Below are 16,907 nucleotides of genomic sequence, written 5' to 3' on the forward strand. Positions count from 1 at the left end.
AGACAACTGTGGCAGAGATGTACCTGTTTTTTGCCACAATAATGCTTATGCCACATGTGTATAAGCACACTGTCACCACATACTGGACAACAGATCGCCTGATTTCAACTCCAGGTTTTAGTGACATTATAGGTGTCAATCGTTTCCTGATACTGTTACGTATGTTACACTTTTCAGACAAAACCAGGCCTGACAGAAGCGACAGGTTATATAAGATAAGAAATGTGTTTATGTACCTGAAACAAAAGTGCTGCATGTATTTTTATCCCTTCAGGAAGCTTGTTATTGATGAGTCCTTGATTTTATTCAAAGGAAGACTCTGATTCAAGCAATATATACCAAGCAAGAGGAAACGCTTTGGTATAAAGCTATTTGTACTGTGTGATTGCAGAAGTGGTCTTGTTTTAGATATTATTGTGTACACTGGCAGTAATACTTTGAGAGATACCATGAAGTTATTGGGTATCTCTGGTGATGTGGTTCGAACAATGATGGAACCATATCTTGGTAAGGGGCATATGTTATTTACTGATAACTGGTACACAAGCCCCTTACTCAGTGATTTCTTGCAAGTGAACTTGACAGACGTGTGTGGCACAGTGCGTGGTAATCGCAAACATATGCCAAGGTTCGACGCTGGCACTCGCAGAGGCGAGGTGCAAGCCTTTGCTGCCGATGACATCATGGCATTTCGGTGGCATGACAAACGTGTCACATTGTTGACATCAGTTCACAGAAACGAAATGGTACCCAGTGGCAGGGACAACAGAGAGACCAATGAACCCATTCTAAAGCCTGCAGCTGTCATGGACTACAACCTCAATATGCGCTTAGTGGACAAATGTGACATGCAGATTGGGTTTGCAGACTGTGTACGCAAGAGTTATAAGTGGTATATCAAACTTTTTTCCATCTTGTTGATATCTCTATGCTAAATGCTTATAACATATACAAGTTGAAGACCAACAAAACACCAAAATATGGTGAATTTAGCCTGTCAGTAATCAGACAAATAATTGCAAAGTACCAAGGAGCAACTCCTGCAATAGACCAGCGCCCACAGACGTCATCTCGTATGAGGCCTGGTGATCACTACCCCATACAACTGCCTCCTACTACTGCCAAGAAAAATGCTCAGAAGAGGTGTGATGTATGTATGCATATCACAAAACGCCCACAAACACGCAGAGACACTCGTTTTATGTGTGAGGAGTGTGAAGTGCCCCTCTGCATATACCCATGTTTCAAAGAGTTCCACAAGCTGCAGCAGTTCTAGGAACGTGGTTAGTGACTGTACGTATGTATATATATTATGGAACAATAGTAATAAACATTGTTTTGTATTGTTTGTTTGTGTAAACAAAGTGTATACACAAACTAATAGTGATAAAGTTTGTTCTGTTATTGTGTTGTAAATAATGAGTGTATATTTGAACAATGCACCTTACATTGGTCTCACAGGCCACATAAGTTACCTGGAAAAGAAAAAATATTGAAAAATGCAAGAAACCTTTGAATTAGAGTAAATAAAAGAATACCGGGTGGGCGGCAGTCGCCGCTGTTGCCGTATGCACGTCAATTTCTGCAAACTTTGCGGCTCTATATCTCGGTAAGTACTGATGGCAAAAAATTTTTTTTAGGCTTAAAACACTAGTAAAAATATTCCTAACATTTTCATAAGAAAAAATAATTTTTTGTTTTTGAATATTTGGCGACATAGAATAACAGTTTCAGAGAGGGGCCTGAAACAGTCAAAGGGTTAATATGTGTCTGCTTTTAGTTCATTCACGTCCATTTGTAAGAGTTTGTAAAACATTTACCTCAATATTTTTTTATTTTAATAATAATTACCTCACAATACAAATACTCTTACATTGTGTACAAGTTGTACTAGTTAGTTCAGAATAAACAAACAGCAACACACCATTTTTAGAGTGAATGAAGATAATAATAATAATAATAATAATAATAATAATAATAATAATAATAATAATAATAATAATTATTATTATTATAAAAAGCACTAAACCCACAAGGGTCGTGAATTGCTATACATAGAGTAAAGGCATACGAAAAGAATATTTTTCTACAGTTACCCCCCAGTGTTTGACGAGAGAAAACGTAATTCTTCCGACACTACCTACACAGCTGCTTTGTAAACAATTCTCATATTTACATCAATTTTTATTCTGAGTGTATATATCATGTTTATATGCTATGTAATGGGTTTCATATATAATTTTGAGGAAAATATCATAGATGGATTAATGAAAATGCCTATATTGATGTAAAATAAGACATTTAGTATGCCCAAGAGTGATTATTATTACGTAGTATTGGCGTCATGAGTAGAGAGAGACTTAGCGATTTTAATGTGTACCTGCACACCAGCACAGTGTGTAAGTATATTTAGGTACAGGTACACATAAGTATAATTATCAGAGTAGATATAAAATATGCAGTAACTTTAAAACACTTAAAATTTTGGAAAGTTTCCTGACCTAATAGATGTGGTCATGGAAAATGTAAGCAAACCGGGTGGGGGCGCCGTATTTAAAAGACCGCTTGCCGTATAGCAAATTTTGGTCATAATTTGACATCGCTGTATTAGTGGAATGCCGTAAGGCGAAACGCCGTAAAGCGGGGCTTTACTGTATTTTGCAAAGGTGCCTGACTAATACAATACAGCCTCTCCTCGCTTAACGATGGAATTCCATTCCTAAGACCACGTCGTTAAATGAATTCATCACTAAGTGAGGAGCATACTGTAAAAGTAGTGAGTTTGTGTCAACCATTTTTGATATTGTTTTATTGTCACCTTTGCACCATTTATAACATTCCTGGTATATTTTTAAATATTTATACAGTAGTGTACTGTATATTGAAATAAACAGATTAGAGGAAATCAGCTCTAATATACAGGTCCTCCATCACAAATCCGGCATCATTGGGACCTGTAGTGTGCCGGATTACTGAGTTTGCCGAATTACAGAGTGGTTAGGTTAGAATACACTTAATAAAATTAACCAACTTGACTTACACAGTTCATTGAACATCGGCAAAAATCGAACATTTCCGCTACTTTGAGCTCAATTTCAAGGTACTTTTCGTCATGAAAACAATCAAAATCATGTCTCTTTCTGTAATGTATCTTCCATTCTATCAAATGAGCCCAAAAAATGAGAATACAACCATAAAAACCATATGAAAATATGCTGCAAAGAGGCGGCTAATGGCTGAAAAGTGAACTCCCTTATTTATCGTCCGTCTTTTTAATTTTTGTTGTACGTTAAGAAGCATCTTTCCATCATACACTGCCCAAGCTTCAATGAGAGCCCAACAAACAACCGAGAAAAACAAATATTTACCAAAAATCATACATGGCAAGCCCAAGCCAGGTACTGGAAATAAGTCACTTTGTCTGACTTTTCTGGGTTATCCTAGGTTCTCTATACATACACTGCTATGTATGATAATCTATGTAACTGTATTTGTGTATACCTGAATAAACTTACTTATTTACTTACTTCTAGTCTGTTGACTGAGTACAAGAAACTGCCCATTCACTTATTTCAACTTCCCAATAAAGTGGTCAGAAATTGGCAATTTGGCTGATTTCACACAAATTTCAACAGATGCCAATTTCAAAATAGGGTCCAGAATAAACAATGCAGACATTCCTGGCACTAAAATAACATTTTCTCTGTTCATTAGTCACGGCTACAGGCCCCTCTTATATTACTCTTGCTTACCATTTGGAATTTTTATTCACAAAAAATAGAAGATTTACTGTTATGCAGACTACTGCATTATTGTAATAATTGTATAAATAATGTCAATCCATTCTTGACTCCGTGTTGGAATTTAGACTGGCAGGCGGACAGGTATTGTTTACTCTTGAGCTTCGCTAGAGAATAGAACATTTTCGCTACTGTGAGCGCAATTTCAAGGTACTTCTCGTCATGAAAGCCATCAAAATCATATCTATTTCTGTAATACATGTATATCTTTCATTCTATCAAATGAGACCGAATAAATGAGAATATAACCATAACGACCATACAAAAATATATTGCTAAGCGGCCGCTGATGGCTGAGAAGTGAACTCCACTATTTATGGTCTGATTTCTTTCATTTTTGGTGTACGTGAAGAAGTATCTTTCCATCATACATTGCCCAAGTTTGAATAAGATAACCCAACAAACAACTGAGAAAATAATAATATATAATAATAATAATATCTTTATTTGCTACACGTACATGTACAAGGTATACAGGCCTAGCTGGCATCAGTGACATACTACTGTATAGAAAGGCACTTGTTATGCTGAGTATTTCAAGAAAATTAGGTCAGTGTCCCAGGATAACACCCACACTAGTCGACTAACACCCAGTTACCCATTCTTTACAACAGGTGTAAAGAAACACGCCTAATGTTTCTACCCTGGCTGGGAATCAAATATTTACCAAAAATAATATATGGCTAACCCAAGCCAGGTACTAGAAATGAGCCACGTTGACTTTTTTTGGGTTATCCTAGGTTCTCTACACATATGCTGCTGTGTGTGATAATCTATAGACAGAAAATAACTATTTTGTTTCATGTTTATGGTGGAGTACGAGTGTATATCATAGTTAGCCCTGTCCTCTACTCTGTTTTCTCTAATATAAGTCCCCAAGACAAGGATAGGAGAATGGTATTTGTTTACCATATCCTCTTCATAACTCTGTCGAACTGCTCGGTGTTATGCCAAATATTATTCATTCTGGAGTATTTAACATGTTTTATGTTATTTATATTGTTTCTTATGTCATATTAGATCGATTGTGATAGGCAAATAAGCTGTAGTGTTGATAATAGCGTAATAATAAAGCATATTCTCCTGCTTCATGAGACTGAGCTCATGGCAACTGACAGTGGCTTCAAAGCCACCTTATCTTTAATGGATAATGTACTGTGTAGGTGCTTTACATAATGAAAAGCATTTCTTTTATTCATTGGAACCATGGCTAGGGCTAAAAGTAAGCAGGTTAAAACAATAAATGGAGAAAAAGAAATTGGAATGACTTATGCAGCAAGTAGCACCACCAAACAGTACCAGCAGGTTGGTGTGGCGACCCTGGAAATTTGAAATTATGCTAGCCAAAATTAGTGCCAAATAACTGAAGGAACCGAATAACTGATTGCCGGATTTGTGATGCCGGACCTGTACATTATTTAGGTATAAATACTGGTCATAGAGTCCGTTGTAAGTCCGTGGCATCGGTAAACAAGTATGCCGCTAAGTGAGGAGAGGCTGTAATGATGTGATAGCACTCAAAATGAGAGCCATGAGCATAACTGGGGAAGATATACAGATGGATTGCCAAGTTTCTAATATAGAGCACAAAAAAGTAGTAGTAAATAGAGCAAAATCCAGCATCATTGAGGTGAAAAGCTCAGTTCCCCAAGGAACTGTCCTGGCACCTCTTCTGTTTTTTTTATCTTAATAGCTGACATGGATAAAGCACCCATCACAGTTTTGTATCATCATTTGCAGATAACACTAAAATAATCTTGAAAATCACCTCAGTAGAAGAAAGGAAAAATTGCAGGAAGATATACGCAGGGTTTTCCAGTGCGCAGTGGAGAACATGATATTCAATGGTGATAAGTTCCAGCTGATCAGATATTGGAAGAATGAAGAACTGAAAAGGGTGATTAGATATTGGAAGAATGAAGAAGTGAAAAGGGACACTGTATACAAAACTCATGAGGATCATCAAGTAGAAGGAAAGGAGAACGTGGAAGACCTGAAAGTAATTATGTCAGGTGACCTTTTTTTCAAAGAACTCGATAAGGCAAATGTCATGACAGCTAAGATGATGATGAGGTGGATAATGAGAATTTTCAAAACAAGGGGAATAGTGCCAGTGGTGACAATTTTCAAATTACTTGTGCTGTCCCATTTAGAATATTGTTCAGTGTTGACATCATCATTCAGGGTAGGAAAGATTATCAGAGCTTGAACAGAAACAGAGATCATTTATGGTCTGCATAGAGAGAGAGAGAGAGATATAGGATAATACATGTATGTACCTGTAAGTAGTTGAGGACCTTGTTCCAAATTTGCACACTGCCATAACAACATACTGGAGTAGGAGAAATGAAAAGCATGGGCACAATAAGAAAACATTGCATCAGCATCCATGGCTCATACTACTCATCTTACCAATGTCAGAAAACACAGCTTGGACAAGTGTAAAAGCTCAAGAGAAAACTGGACAACTGTCTTCACCAGGTGCCAGATCAACCTGGCTGTGATGGATATGTGGGTGAGTGGGCTGCAGCAGCAACAGCCTGGTTGACCAGGCAAGCACCAGACAAGGCTGGCCCAGTGATATGGTTCGGGAGTAGAAAAACTCTTGAAACCCATCAAAGGATGACTTAGAGAGCGTATAAATCTGTGGAGGAGGGAAAGCAGGGTAGGGGGGGGGGTCATCCCAAGAAAGGCTGGAGGAGGTAGTAAAGGACATTTGGCATGCAATGGGCTTAGACATCCAGCAGGCATGTGTGAACATGTTAGATAGGAGTGAGTGAAGGTAAGTGGTTTTTATGACTTGATGTGCTGTTGGAGTGTGAGTAAGGTAATGTTTACGAAGGGATTTGGGGAAACAGGTTAGCCGGACTTGAGTCCTGGAGGTGGGAAGTACAATGCCTGTACTCCGAACAGGGGTGGGAATATTTGCAGTTTTGAACTGGGGTATTGGCACTCCTCTAGCAAGACAGTGATGGAGTGAGTGATGGTGAAAGTGTTTCTTCTTTTTTGGGTTGCCTTACTGTGGTGGGTGATGGCCAATTTGTTGAAAAAAAAAATTAATTTGTGTAGTGTCTGCATATCTCTGTATGCTCTTAAAGTAATTTTATGACATCGCAATATTTATCAGCATTTGACATTTTATGTGACTATATGAAATATATGCCTACTCCTGATCAGATTACTGTTACAGAATAGTACTAGCATTTGTTTCATTTTCATGTGGAAATGTTTCATTTGCTTATAATGCAGCTAATTACAAAACCACACATTATGAAACTGTTCTTTCAGCCTCCACACATAGGTGACTTGCCAGCGCTTCAGGAGTTGTGGCTTGATCACAACCAGATATCTCACCTTCCTCCAGAGACAGGCCGCCTAAAGAACCTTTTGTGTCTTGATGTCAGTGAAAACCGTTTGGAAGATGTACCTGAGGGCCTTGCTGGACTTACAAGTCTCACTGATCTTCATCTATCTCAGAACCTCATAGAAAGCCTCCCTGATGGCATAGGAGCTCTCACCAAACTGACCATCTTTAAAGTGGATCAAAACCGTCTTATGGTCTTAAATCCTAATATTGGCAAGTAAGTATGTATTTAATGATTAATAAAGATGAGAAAGATGCTTAAGTATAATTGTTCTGTATTTTTGTGTAAAATTTCAGTAGCAGTTAAAGAGTACAGTAAATCTTTAATGACCAGACCTCAGTATAATAGACTTTTAAAATTGTGGGCAAAATCCACTGGTTAAATTGTATTTTTAACTTTATTTTTAATGTTTATTGCAGTATATCTGTAAATTATGTTTTCAGTATTATATTAGGTATGAAGTAAAATACTTTTTTTTTTTCTTTAATCTTTTTACCATTCTCATTTAACAAATACTTCGACAATCCTCCCTGTTAGTCCATTATATTGAGGGTTTACTGTAATTCTTTTAGAAAAATTTCATTTGTAATTATACATTTGTTTTTCACAAGACCAAATCTATGCTGATAGCGTCCCCTCTTCACCATTTAATTTTTTTTTTTTTTTTTTTGTAGTTTTTGAAGTTTAATTTGATCACATACTACTTCCTCATAGAGCATGTTTCAGGTACAGTGGACCCTCAGTTAATGACGTCATCGGATAATGTAAAAATCGGATAACAACCCGTTTTTGCATCAGAATATTGGCTTGGTTAACGACATGGAGTGGCCGGGCTGCTCAGGCCCAGCCACTCCATGTACAGCCATTGTGCCATTGTTTACAAGCTAGTGAGAATGGTTCCATGTGTACATGAGATACATTTTGTATTATTTCATTGTTTTTAGTGCTTGTAACTGCTAAATAAGCCACCATGGGTCAAAAGAAAGCTTCTAGTGCCAGCCCTTTGGTAAAGAGCGTAAGAAACACTATAGAATTCAAGAAAAGTTGGTAGAAAGATACGAAAGTGGTGGTGGTAGATAGTGGTAGTGATGGTGGTACACCAGCCAGGGTACTTACCCACATACCAGCTGGGGTACTTCCCCACACACCAGCCAGGGTACTTCCCCACATACCAGCCAGGGTACTTCCCCACACACATGATTTGATTTGAGTGGAACTTGTACATGAGTGAATAGAATTATCAAAGCTTATTGCTTGAGAAGCATTGAAAAGTGGGGCCCTTATGTATAACTTCATAAAAGGATATGTGAAAATATATATTTTTATGAATTTGTTGTTAAAGGAGGCCCTCCACATTCGTGAGGGTTAGGGGATCAAGAACCTTTGCGAATCTTAAAAATTCGCGAATTTTTGGCGCACAAATATGATGTAGGGAAATATAATAATACTGTACTGTAGCGTTCGTGAATGTTTTGTTGCACAAATATATTGTAGGGAAACATAATAATAGCATTTACTTAGCCTTACAATACTGCTTCTTTAACCTATTGAACGATGAAAAGTCATAAAACACATGAAAACATCGTAAAATATTGTATATGATTGGCGGCTGGGCATTCGCGAATATTCAAAGCCCCCGAAAGTGGAACTCGTGAAAGTGGAGGGCTTCCTTTGATATACCTTTGAAGAGTTTCGAGAGTTTATCCACTCTGAGTCCGGCCATGGGCCAGGCTCGTCTGGTGCTTGCCTGGTCAACCAGGCTGTTGCTGCTGGAGGCTCGCTGCCCCACATATCCATCACAGCCTGGTTGATCTGGCTTTTGGTGAAGATACTTGTCTAGTTTCCTCTTGATGGCTTCTACACTTGTTCCAGCAGTGTTTCTGATATCTTCTGGCAAGATGTTGAAAAGTCTGGGACCCCGGATGTTGATACAGTGTTCCCTTATTATCCCCACTGCACCCCTGTTCCACACTGGGTTTATTTTACACTTCCTCCCATATCTCTCACTCCAGTATGTTGTTATGGCAGTGTGCAGATTTGGGACCAAGCCCTTGAGTACCTTCCAGGTATATATTATCATGTACCTCTCTCTCCTCCGCTCCAATGAGTACATGTTCAAGACTTGCAGGCGTTTCCAGTAGTTTAGGTGCTTTACTGGCTCAGTGTGAGCCGTAAATGATCTGTATTTGTTCCAGCTCCAATATTTCTCCTGCCTTGAACGGGGCCATCAGCACTGAGTAATATTCTAAGTGAGGGAGCACTAGCGATTTGAAGAGTGTCACCATCAGCATTATTTCCCTTGTTTTGAAAGCTCTCAATACCCACCCCGTCATCTTCTTGGCTGTCGTGATCTTTGTCTTGTTATGGTGTTTAAAAGAAAGGTCCGCTGACATAATTATTCCTAGCTCTTTTATGTGTTCCTTACATTCTATTTGGTGACCATCTTGAGTTTTGTATATAGTGCTCCTTTTGAGTTCTTCATTCTTTCCATACCTAAGCAGCTGGAACTTATCACCATTGAACGTCATGTTTTCCACTACCCACTGGAAAACCCTGTTTATGTCTTTCTGTACTTTTTCAGTGTCCTCTACTGTACTGTCTTTCATGATTATTTTAGTGTCATCTGCAAATGATGATACAAAAGTGTGCTGGGTGTTTTTGTCTATGTCTGCTATGAGGATGAGGAACAGCAGAGGTGCCAGGACAGTGCCTTGGGGCACTGAGCTTTTGACCTCGCTGATGCTGGATCTTGCTGTGTTCACTACTACCTTTTGTGTTCTGTGTGTTAGGAACCCGAAAATCCATCTGCCTACTTTCCCTGTAATGCCCATGGCCTTCATTTTGTGCGCTATCATTCCATGATCGCATTTGTCAAACGCCTTTCCAAAATCTGTGTAAATCACATCTGCGTTTTGGTTGTCTTCCAGTGCCTCCGTAATTCTGTCATATTGTTTCAGCAGCTGTGACAGACATGATCGTCCTGCTCTAAAACCATGGTGGTTCGGGTTATGTTGGTTGTGCTGGTCCATGAAATTTGTAACCTGCCGTCTCATCACTCTTTCGAAGATTTTTATGATGTGAGAGGTTAGGGCTACTGGTCTGTAATTTTTAGCTAGTGCTCTACTACCTCCCTTATGCAAAGGAGCAATGTCTGCACCCTTCAAGGCTTCCGGTATTTCACCTAGATCTAAGTTCTTTCTTCAAAGAATACTGAGAGCTCGTGCTAGTGGTACTTTGCACTTCTTTATAAATAGAGCATTCCATGAATCTGGTCCAGGTTCTGAGTGAGTGGGCATGTTTTCCATTTCTTTTTCAAAATCTATGGGATTTGTACTAATGTCAGTTAGTTTGTCTGTGTGGCCTTCTTCTGAAGTGAAAAGTATTTCTGCATTTTCTACCTTGCTGTCATTTAGTGGGTTGCTGAACACCGACTCATACTGTTCTTTTAGGATTTCACTCGTTTCCTGTTCGTCGTCAGTATACGAGTCTCCTCTCATTTGTGGCCCAATTCTACAGGTAGTTCTTAGCTTGGATTTTGTGTAGGAATAGAAATATTTTGGGTTCCTTGCAATATCCTGTATGACCCTTTGTTCCCTTTGTACTTCTTCTGTGAGGTATGACATCCTAAGTTTTTGCTCTAATTCAGAGATCTCTCTGCTAAGTCTATCTTTCCTCTGTTGTAGCATATTTGTGTTTTTAAACAGTTCAGTAACCCATTTTCTTCAGTACCATCTCCTACGTTCTCTCTCTATATCTGATCTTCTTATGGCTTTCCTCAATGGTACATGTTTCATACATACTTTGTATGCTTCTGTTTTCAGCTTCTCTAGGCACTGGTGGGCTAGTTTTATTTTTCTTACATCTCTTATTTTCCTACTGCTTGCCAACAAGAGAATTTTCTGTGCTTTCTTTTATTCATAATCCCTACTTCTGTGCTATAATTTTTACTTTATAATTTTTCCTTCTATACACATTTTATCAGAATGTTATTTTTAAGTTTGACTGCCATTGCATGTGAAATTCTCTATATTTTATTTATGGGAATCTCCCTTAATAATTTTGTTAATAATGGTTTTTGGGTCCCTCTGTTCTGGCTCAAGTTTGTACTTAACTTGTAAATAATTTCCTCCAATCCTGCAGGGAAATTTCCTATGACAGCATGATCAGCAGACAAATTTGATAGTATATAGCTGATTGTGAATGTTAAAGAGGTGGAGTCACCTAGTCTCTTTAGCTTTTTTCCTGATCACACACTGTATTATGATAGGCTGTCTTCCTGATCATAAGAGCATAAAGTTAGGTGCCTTTCTTGGTTTCGTGTTCAATCTACACATTCAGGAACTTCTCATATTTAGCTGTTATGACTGTTTGACCTTCTCAGATCTGAGTCAGGATTACTTATTGCATGAGCTCTTATCTTCCTTCATCTTTTTTAATTATTTGAATTGTTGTGTTGGTAAGACCAAAGGTCCATGTTGTCTCCATCACACGTCCTACCTTTAACCCTTTCACTGTCCAGACCCCGAATATTTTGCTCTCAGTGTCAACGTTTTAAAAAAAAATATGAGAAAATCATGGCCTGTTTTGGCCATTTCTAGTCTGAAACTGGCCAAAATCATCTCTAATTCACTTGTCTTCTTCTGATCTATCATTTGACACCAAGAAATGTCCAATAAAACCATGAAAACTACCCTAGCAAATGCCTTAGTCACTATTTTTACCCAAACACAAGGTCAGAGGTTAGCTATTTTTATCATGCTGTGTGTGTGTGGACAGGACTTGTATACTCTACACACCTAACACACAGACCCATTCTCTCATGTCTAGGGCAAAATTTACCACTCACAACGTATTTGAAGGCGCTATGATTTAGATGTATGTATGTATGTATGTATGTGTGTATGTATGTATGTATGTATATGTATATGTATGTATGTATGTATGTATGTATGTATATATATATGTATGTATATATATATGTATGTATATATATATGTATATATGTATATATGTATATATGTATATATATAGGAGAGCAGATGAAAGAGTGGGAGAGGCACTGTCAAGAAATTTTAATGAAAATAAGAAAAAATTTTGGAGTGAGTTAAACAAGTTAAGAAAGCCTAGGGAAAGTATGGATTTGTCAGTTAAAAACAGAGTAGGGGAGTTAGTAGATGGGGAGAGGGAGGTATTAGGTAGATGGCGAGAATATTTTGAGGAACTTTTAAATGTTAAGGAAGAAAGGGAGGCGGTAATTTCATGCACTGGCCAGGGAGGTATACCATCTTTTAGGAGTGAAGAAGAGCAGACTGTAAGTGTGGTGGAGGTACGTGAGGCATTACGTAGAATGAAAGGGGGTAAAGCAGCTGGAACTGATGGGATCATGACAGAAATGTTAAAAGCAGGGGGGGATATAGTGTTGGAGTGGTTGGTACTTTTGTTTAATAAATGTATGAAAGAGGGGAAGGTACCTAGGGATTGGCGGAGAGCATGTATAGTCCCTTTATATAAAGGGAAAGGGGACAAAAGAGATTGTAAAAATTATAGAGGAATAAGTTTACTGAGTATACCAGGAAAAGTATACGGTAGGGTTATAATTGAAAGAATTAGAGGTAAGACAGAATGTAGAATTGCGGACGAACAAGGAGGTTTCAGAGTGGGTAGGGGATGTGTAGATCAAGTGTTTACATTGAAGCATATATGTGAACAGTATTTAGATAAAGGTAGGGAAGTTTTTATTGCATTTATGGATTTAGAAAAGGCATATGATAGAGTGGATAGAGGAGCAATGTGGCAGATGTTGCAAGTATATGGAATAGGTGGTAAGTTACTAAATGCTGTAAAGAGCTTTTATGAGGATAGTGAGGCTCAGGTTAGGGTGTGTAGAAAAGAGGGAGAATACTTCCCGGTAAAAGTAGGTCTTAGACAGGGATGTGTAATGTCACCATGGTTGTTTAATATATTTATAGATGGGGTTGTAAAAGAAGTAAATGCTAGGGTGTTCGGGAGAGGGGTGGGATTAAATTATGGGGAATCAAATTCAAAATGGGAATTGACACAGTTACTTTTTGCTGATGATACTGTGCTTATGGGAGATTCTAAAGAAAAATTGCAAAGGTTAGTGGATGAGTTTGAGAATGTGTGTAAAGGTAGAAAGTTGAAAGTGAACATAGAAAAGAGTAAGGTGATGAGGGTATCAAATGGTTTAGATAAAGAAAAATTGGATATCAAATTGGGGAGGAGGAGTATGGAAGAAGTGAATGTTTTCAGATACTTGGGAGTTGACGTGTCGGCGGATGGATTTATGAAGGATGAGGTTAATCATAGAATTGATGAGGGAAAAAAGGTGAGTGGTGCGTTGAGGTATATGTGGAGTCAAAAAACGTTATCTATGGAGGCAAAGAAGGGAATGTATGAAAGTATAGTAGTACCAACACTCTTATATGGATGTGAAGCTTGGGTGGTAAATGCAGCAGCGAGGAGACGGTTGGAGGCAGTGGAGATGTCCTGTCTAAGGGCAATGTGTGGTGTAAATATTATGCAGAAAATTCGGAGTGTGGAAATTAGGAGAAGGTGTGGAGTTAATAAAAGCATTAGTCAGAGGGCAGAAGAGGGGTTGTTGAGGTGGTTTGGTCATTTAGAGAGAATGGATCAAAGTAGAATGACATGGAAAGCATATAAATCTATAGGGGAAGGAAAGAGGGGTAGGGGTCGTCCTCGAAAGGGTTGGAAAGAGGGGGTAAAGGAGGTTTTGTGGGTGAGGGGCTTGGACTTCCAGCAAGCGTGCATGAGCGTGTTAGATAGGAGTGAATGGAGACGAATGATACTTGGGACCTGACGATCTGTTGGAGTGTGAGCAGGGTAATATTTAGTGAAGGGATTCAGGGAAACCGGTTATTTTCATATAGTCGGACTTGAGTCCTGGAAATGGGAAGTACAATGCCTGCACTTTAAAGGAGGGGTTTGGGATATTGGCAGTTTGGAGGGATATGTTGTGTATCTCTATACGTATATGCTTCTAAACTGTTATATTCTGAGCACCTCTGCAAAAGCAGTGATAATGTGTGAGTGTGGTGAAAGTGTTGAATGATGATGAAAGTATTTTCTTTTTGGGGATTTTCTTTCTTTTTTGGGTCACCCTGCCTCGGTGGGAGACGACCGACTTGTTGGAAAAAAAAAAAAAAATATATATATATATATATATTATATATATATATATATATATATATATATATATATATATATATATTATATATTTATATATATATATATATATTATATATATTATATATATTATATATATATATATATATATATATATTATATATATATATATATATATATATATATATATATATATATATAGTATATATATATATATATATATATATATTATATATATATATATATATATATATATATATATATATATATATATATATATATATATATATATATATATATATATATATATATGTATATATATATATATACAGTGGACCCCCGCATAGCGAACTTAATCCGTGCAAGAGGGCTGGCTGTTATGCGAAATGTTCGCTATGCGAATGAATTTTCCCCATAAGAAATAATGGAAATAAAATTAATCCGTGCAAGACACCCAAAAGTATGAAAAAAAATTTTTTTTACCACAAAAAAATGTTAATTTTAGTACACACAAACTGAAAAAGGCATGCACAATTACATGACACTTACTTTTATTGAAGATCTGGTGATGATTGATGGGATGGGAGGAGGGGAGAGAGAGTGTTAGTGTTTAGAAGGGGAATCCCCTTCCATTAGGACTTGAGGTAGCAAGTTCTTTTCTGGGGTTACTTCCCTTCTTCTTTTAATGCCACTAGGACCAGCTTCAGAGTCACTGGACTTCTTTCGCACAACATATCTGTCCATAGTGGCCTGTACCTCTCGTTCCTTTATGATTTGTCTAAAGTGGTTCACAACAGTGTCATTGTAACAGTCACCAGCACGGCTTGCAATAGCTGTGTGAGGGTGATTTTCATCAAAAAAGGTTTGCACTTCAAGCCATTTTGCACACATTTCCTTAATCTTTGAAGTAGGCAATTCCTTCAATTTCTCTCTCCCCTCCTTTGAACCAGTTTCCCCAGGTCTGGCCTCTTGCTCTTGAAGTTGATCTATCAGCTCATCAGTGGTTAGTTCTTCATTGTCCTCCTCCACCAACTCTTCCACATCCTCCCCACTAACCTCCAACCCCAAGGACTTCCCCAATTCCACAATTGATTCCTCAACTGGTATACTACTCCTCTCAGGGTTAGCCTCAAACCCTTCAAAATCCCTTTTGTCTACACATTCTGGCCACAGTTTCTTCCAAGCAGAGTTCAAGGTTCTCTTAGTCACTCCCTCCCAAGCCTTACCTATAAGGTTTACACAATTGAGGATATTAAAGTGATCCTTCCAAAACTCTTTTAGAGTCAATCGAGTGTCTGTGGTCACTTCAAAGCACTTTTGAAACAGAGCTTTTGTGTACAGTTTCTTGAAGTTGGAAATGACCTGCTGGTCCATGGGCTGCAGGAGAGGAGTGGTATTAGGAGGCAAAAACTTCACCTTAATGAAGCTCATGTCCCCATAAAGTCGCTCTGCCACGTCTGTAGGATGACCAGGGGCATTGTCTAACACCAGGAGGCACTTAAGGTCTAATTTCTTTTCAGTTAGGTAATCTTTCACATTGGGGGCAAATGCATGGTGTAACCAGTTATAGAAAAATTCCCTAGTGACCCATGCCTTACTGTTTGCCCTCCACAGCACACACAAATTATCCTTGAGGACATTCTTTTGCCTGAACGCTCTGGGAGTTTCAGAGTGATACACTAATAAAGGCTTAACTTTGCAATCACCACTAGCATTGGCACACATCAACAAAGTAAGCCTGTCTTTCATAGGCTTATGTCCTGGGAGTGCCTTTTCCTCCTGAGTAATGTAGGTCCTGCTTGGCATTTTCTTCCAGAACAGGCCTGTTTCATCACAATTAAACACTTGTTCAGGTTCCAGTCCTTCAGTTTCTATGTACTCCTTGAATTCATGCACATATTTTTCAGCCGCTTTGTGGTCCGAACTGGCAGCCTCACCATGCCGTATCACACTATGGATGCCACTACGCTTCTTAAATCTCTCAAACCAACCTTTGCTGGCCTTAAATTCACTCACATCATCACTAGTTGCAGGCATTTTTTTAATTAAATCGTCATGCAACTTCCTAGCCTTTTCACATATGATCGCTTGAGAGACGCTATCTCCTGCTAGCTGTTTTTCATTTATCCACACCAATAAGAGTCTCTCAACATCTTCCATCACTTGCGATCTTTGTTTCGAAAACACAGTTAAACCTTTGGCAACAACGGCTTCCTTGATTGCCGTTTTCTTGCCCACAATAGAAGAGATGGTTGATTTTGGTTTCTTGTACAACCTGACCAGGTCGGTGATACGTACTCCACTTTCATACTTATCAATGATCTCTTTCTTCATTTCAATGGGTATTCTTACCCTTTGAGGTGTACGGTTGGCACTAGAAGCTTTCTTGGGGCCCATGGTCACTTATTTTCCAGAAACAGCACCGAAAACACTGTAATAATACGAAATATTCCGAGTGTATGCTTGAATGTTACCGCGGAGGCTGGCTGGTAAACAATGGCACGGGCGGCACATGTGAGGCTGGCTGAGGGCGCACATTGGACGCGTCTCGGACGAAGGCCGCTGAGCGGGTTTTTGT

General features: G+C 38.4%; 1 protein-coding gene across 13 annotated transcripts in view; it reads left to right on the top strand.

The window, feature by feature from the left end:
- Positions 1–16,907, top strand: part of LOC128691673 (protein lap4) — an 854,149-nt gene that overhangs the window by 73,890 nt on the left and 763,352 nt on the right. For all 13 annotated transcript variants that reach the window (XM_070088850.1, XM_070088860.1, XM_070088857.1 and 10 more), the window contains exon 4: positions 7,089–7,381. In XM_070088850.1, the coding sequence (XP_069944951.1) occupies positions 7,089–7,381 (293 nt within the window). The remainder of the gene's footprint in view (positions 1–7,088; positions 7,382–16,907) is intronic.

This window comes from Cherax quadricarinatus, chromosome 26, assembly GCF_038502225.1.
Source record: "Cherax quadricarinatus isolate ZL_2023a chromosome 26, ASM3850222v1, whole genome shotgun sequence".
Classification (NCBI taxonomy): Eukaryota; Metazoa; Arthropoda; class Malacostraca; order Decapoda; family Parastacidae; genus Cherax; species Cherax quadricarinatus.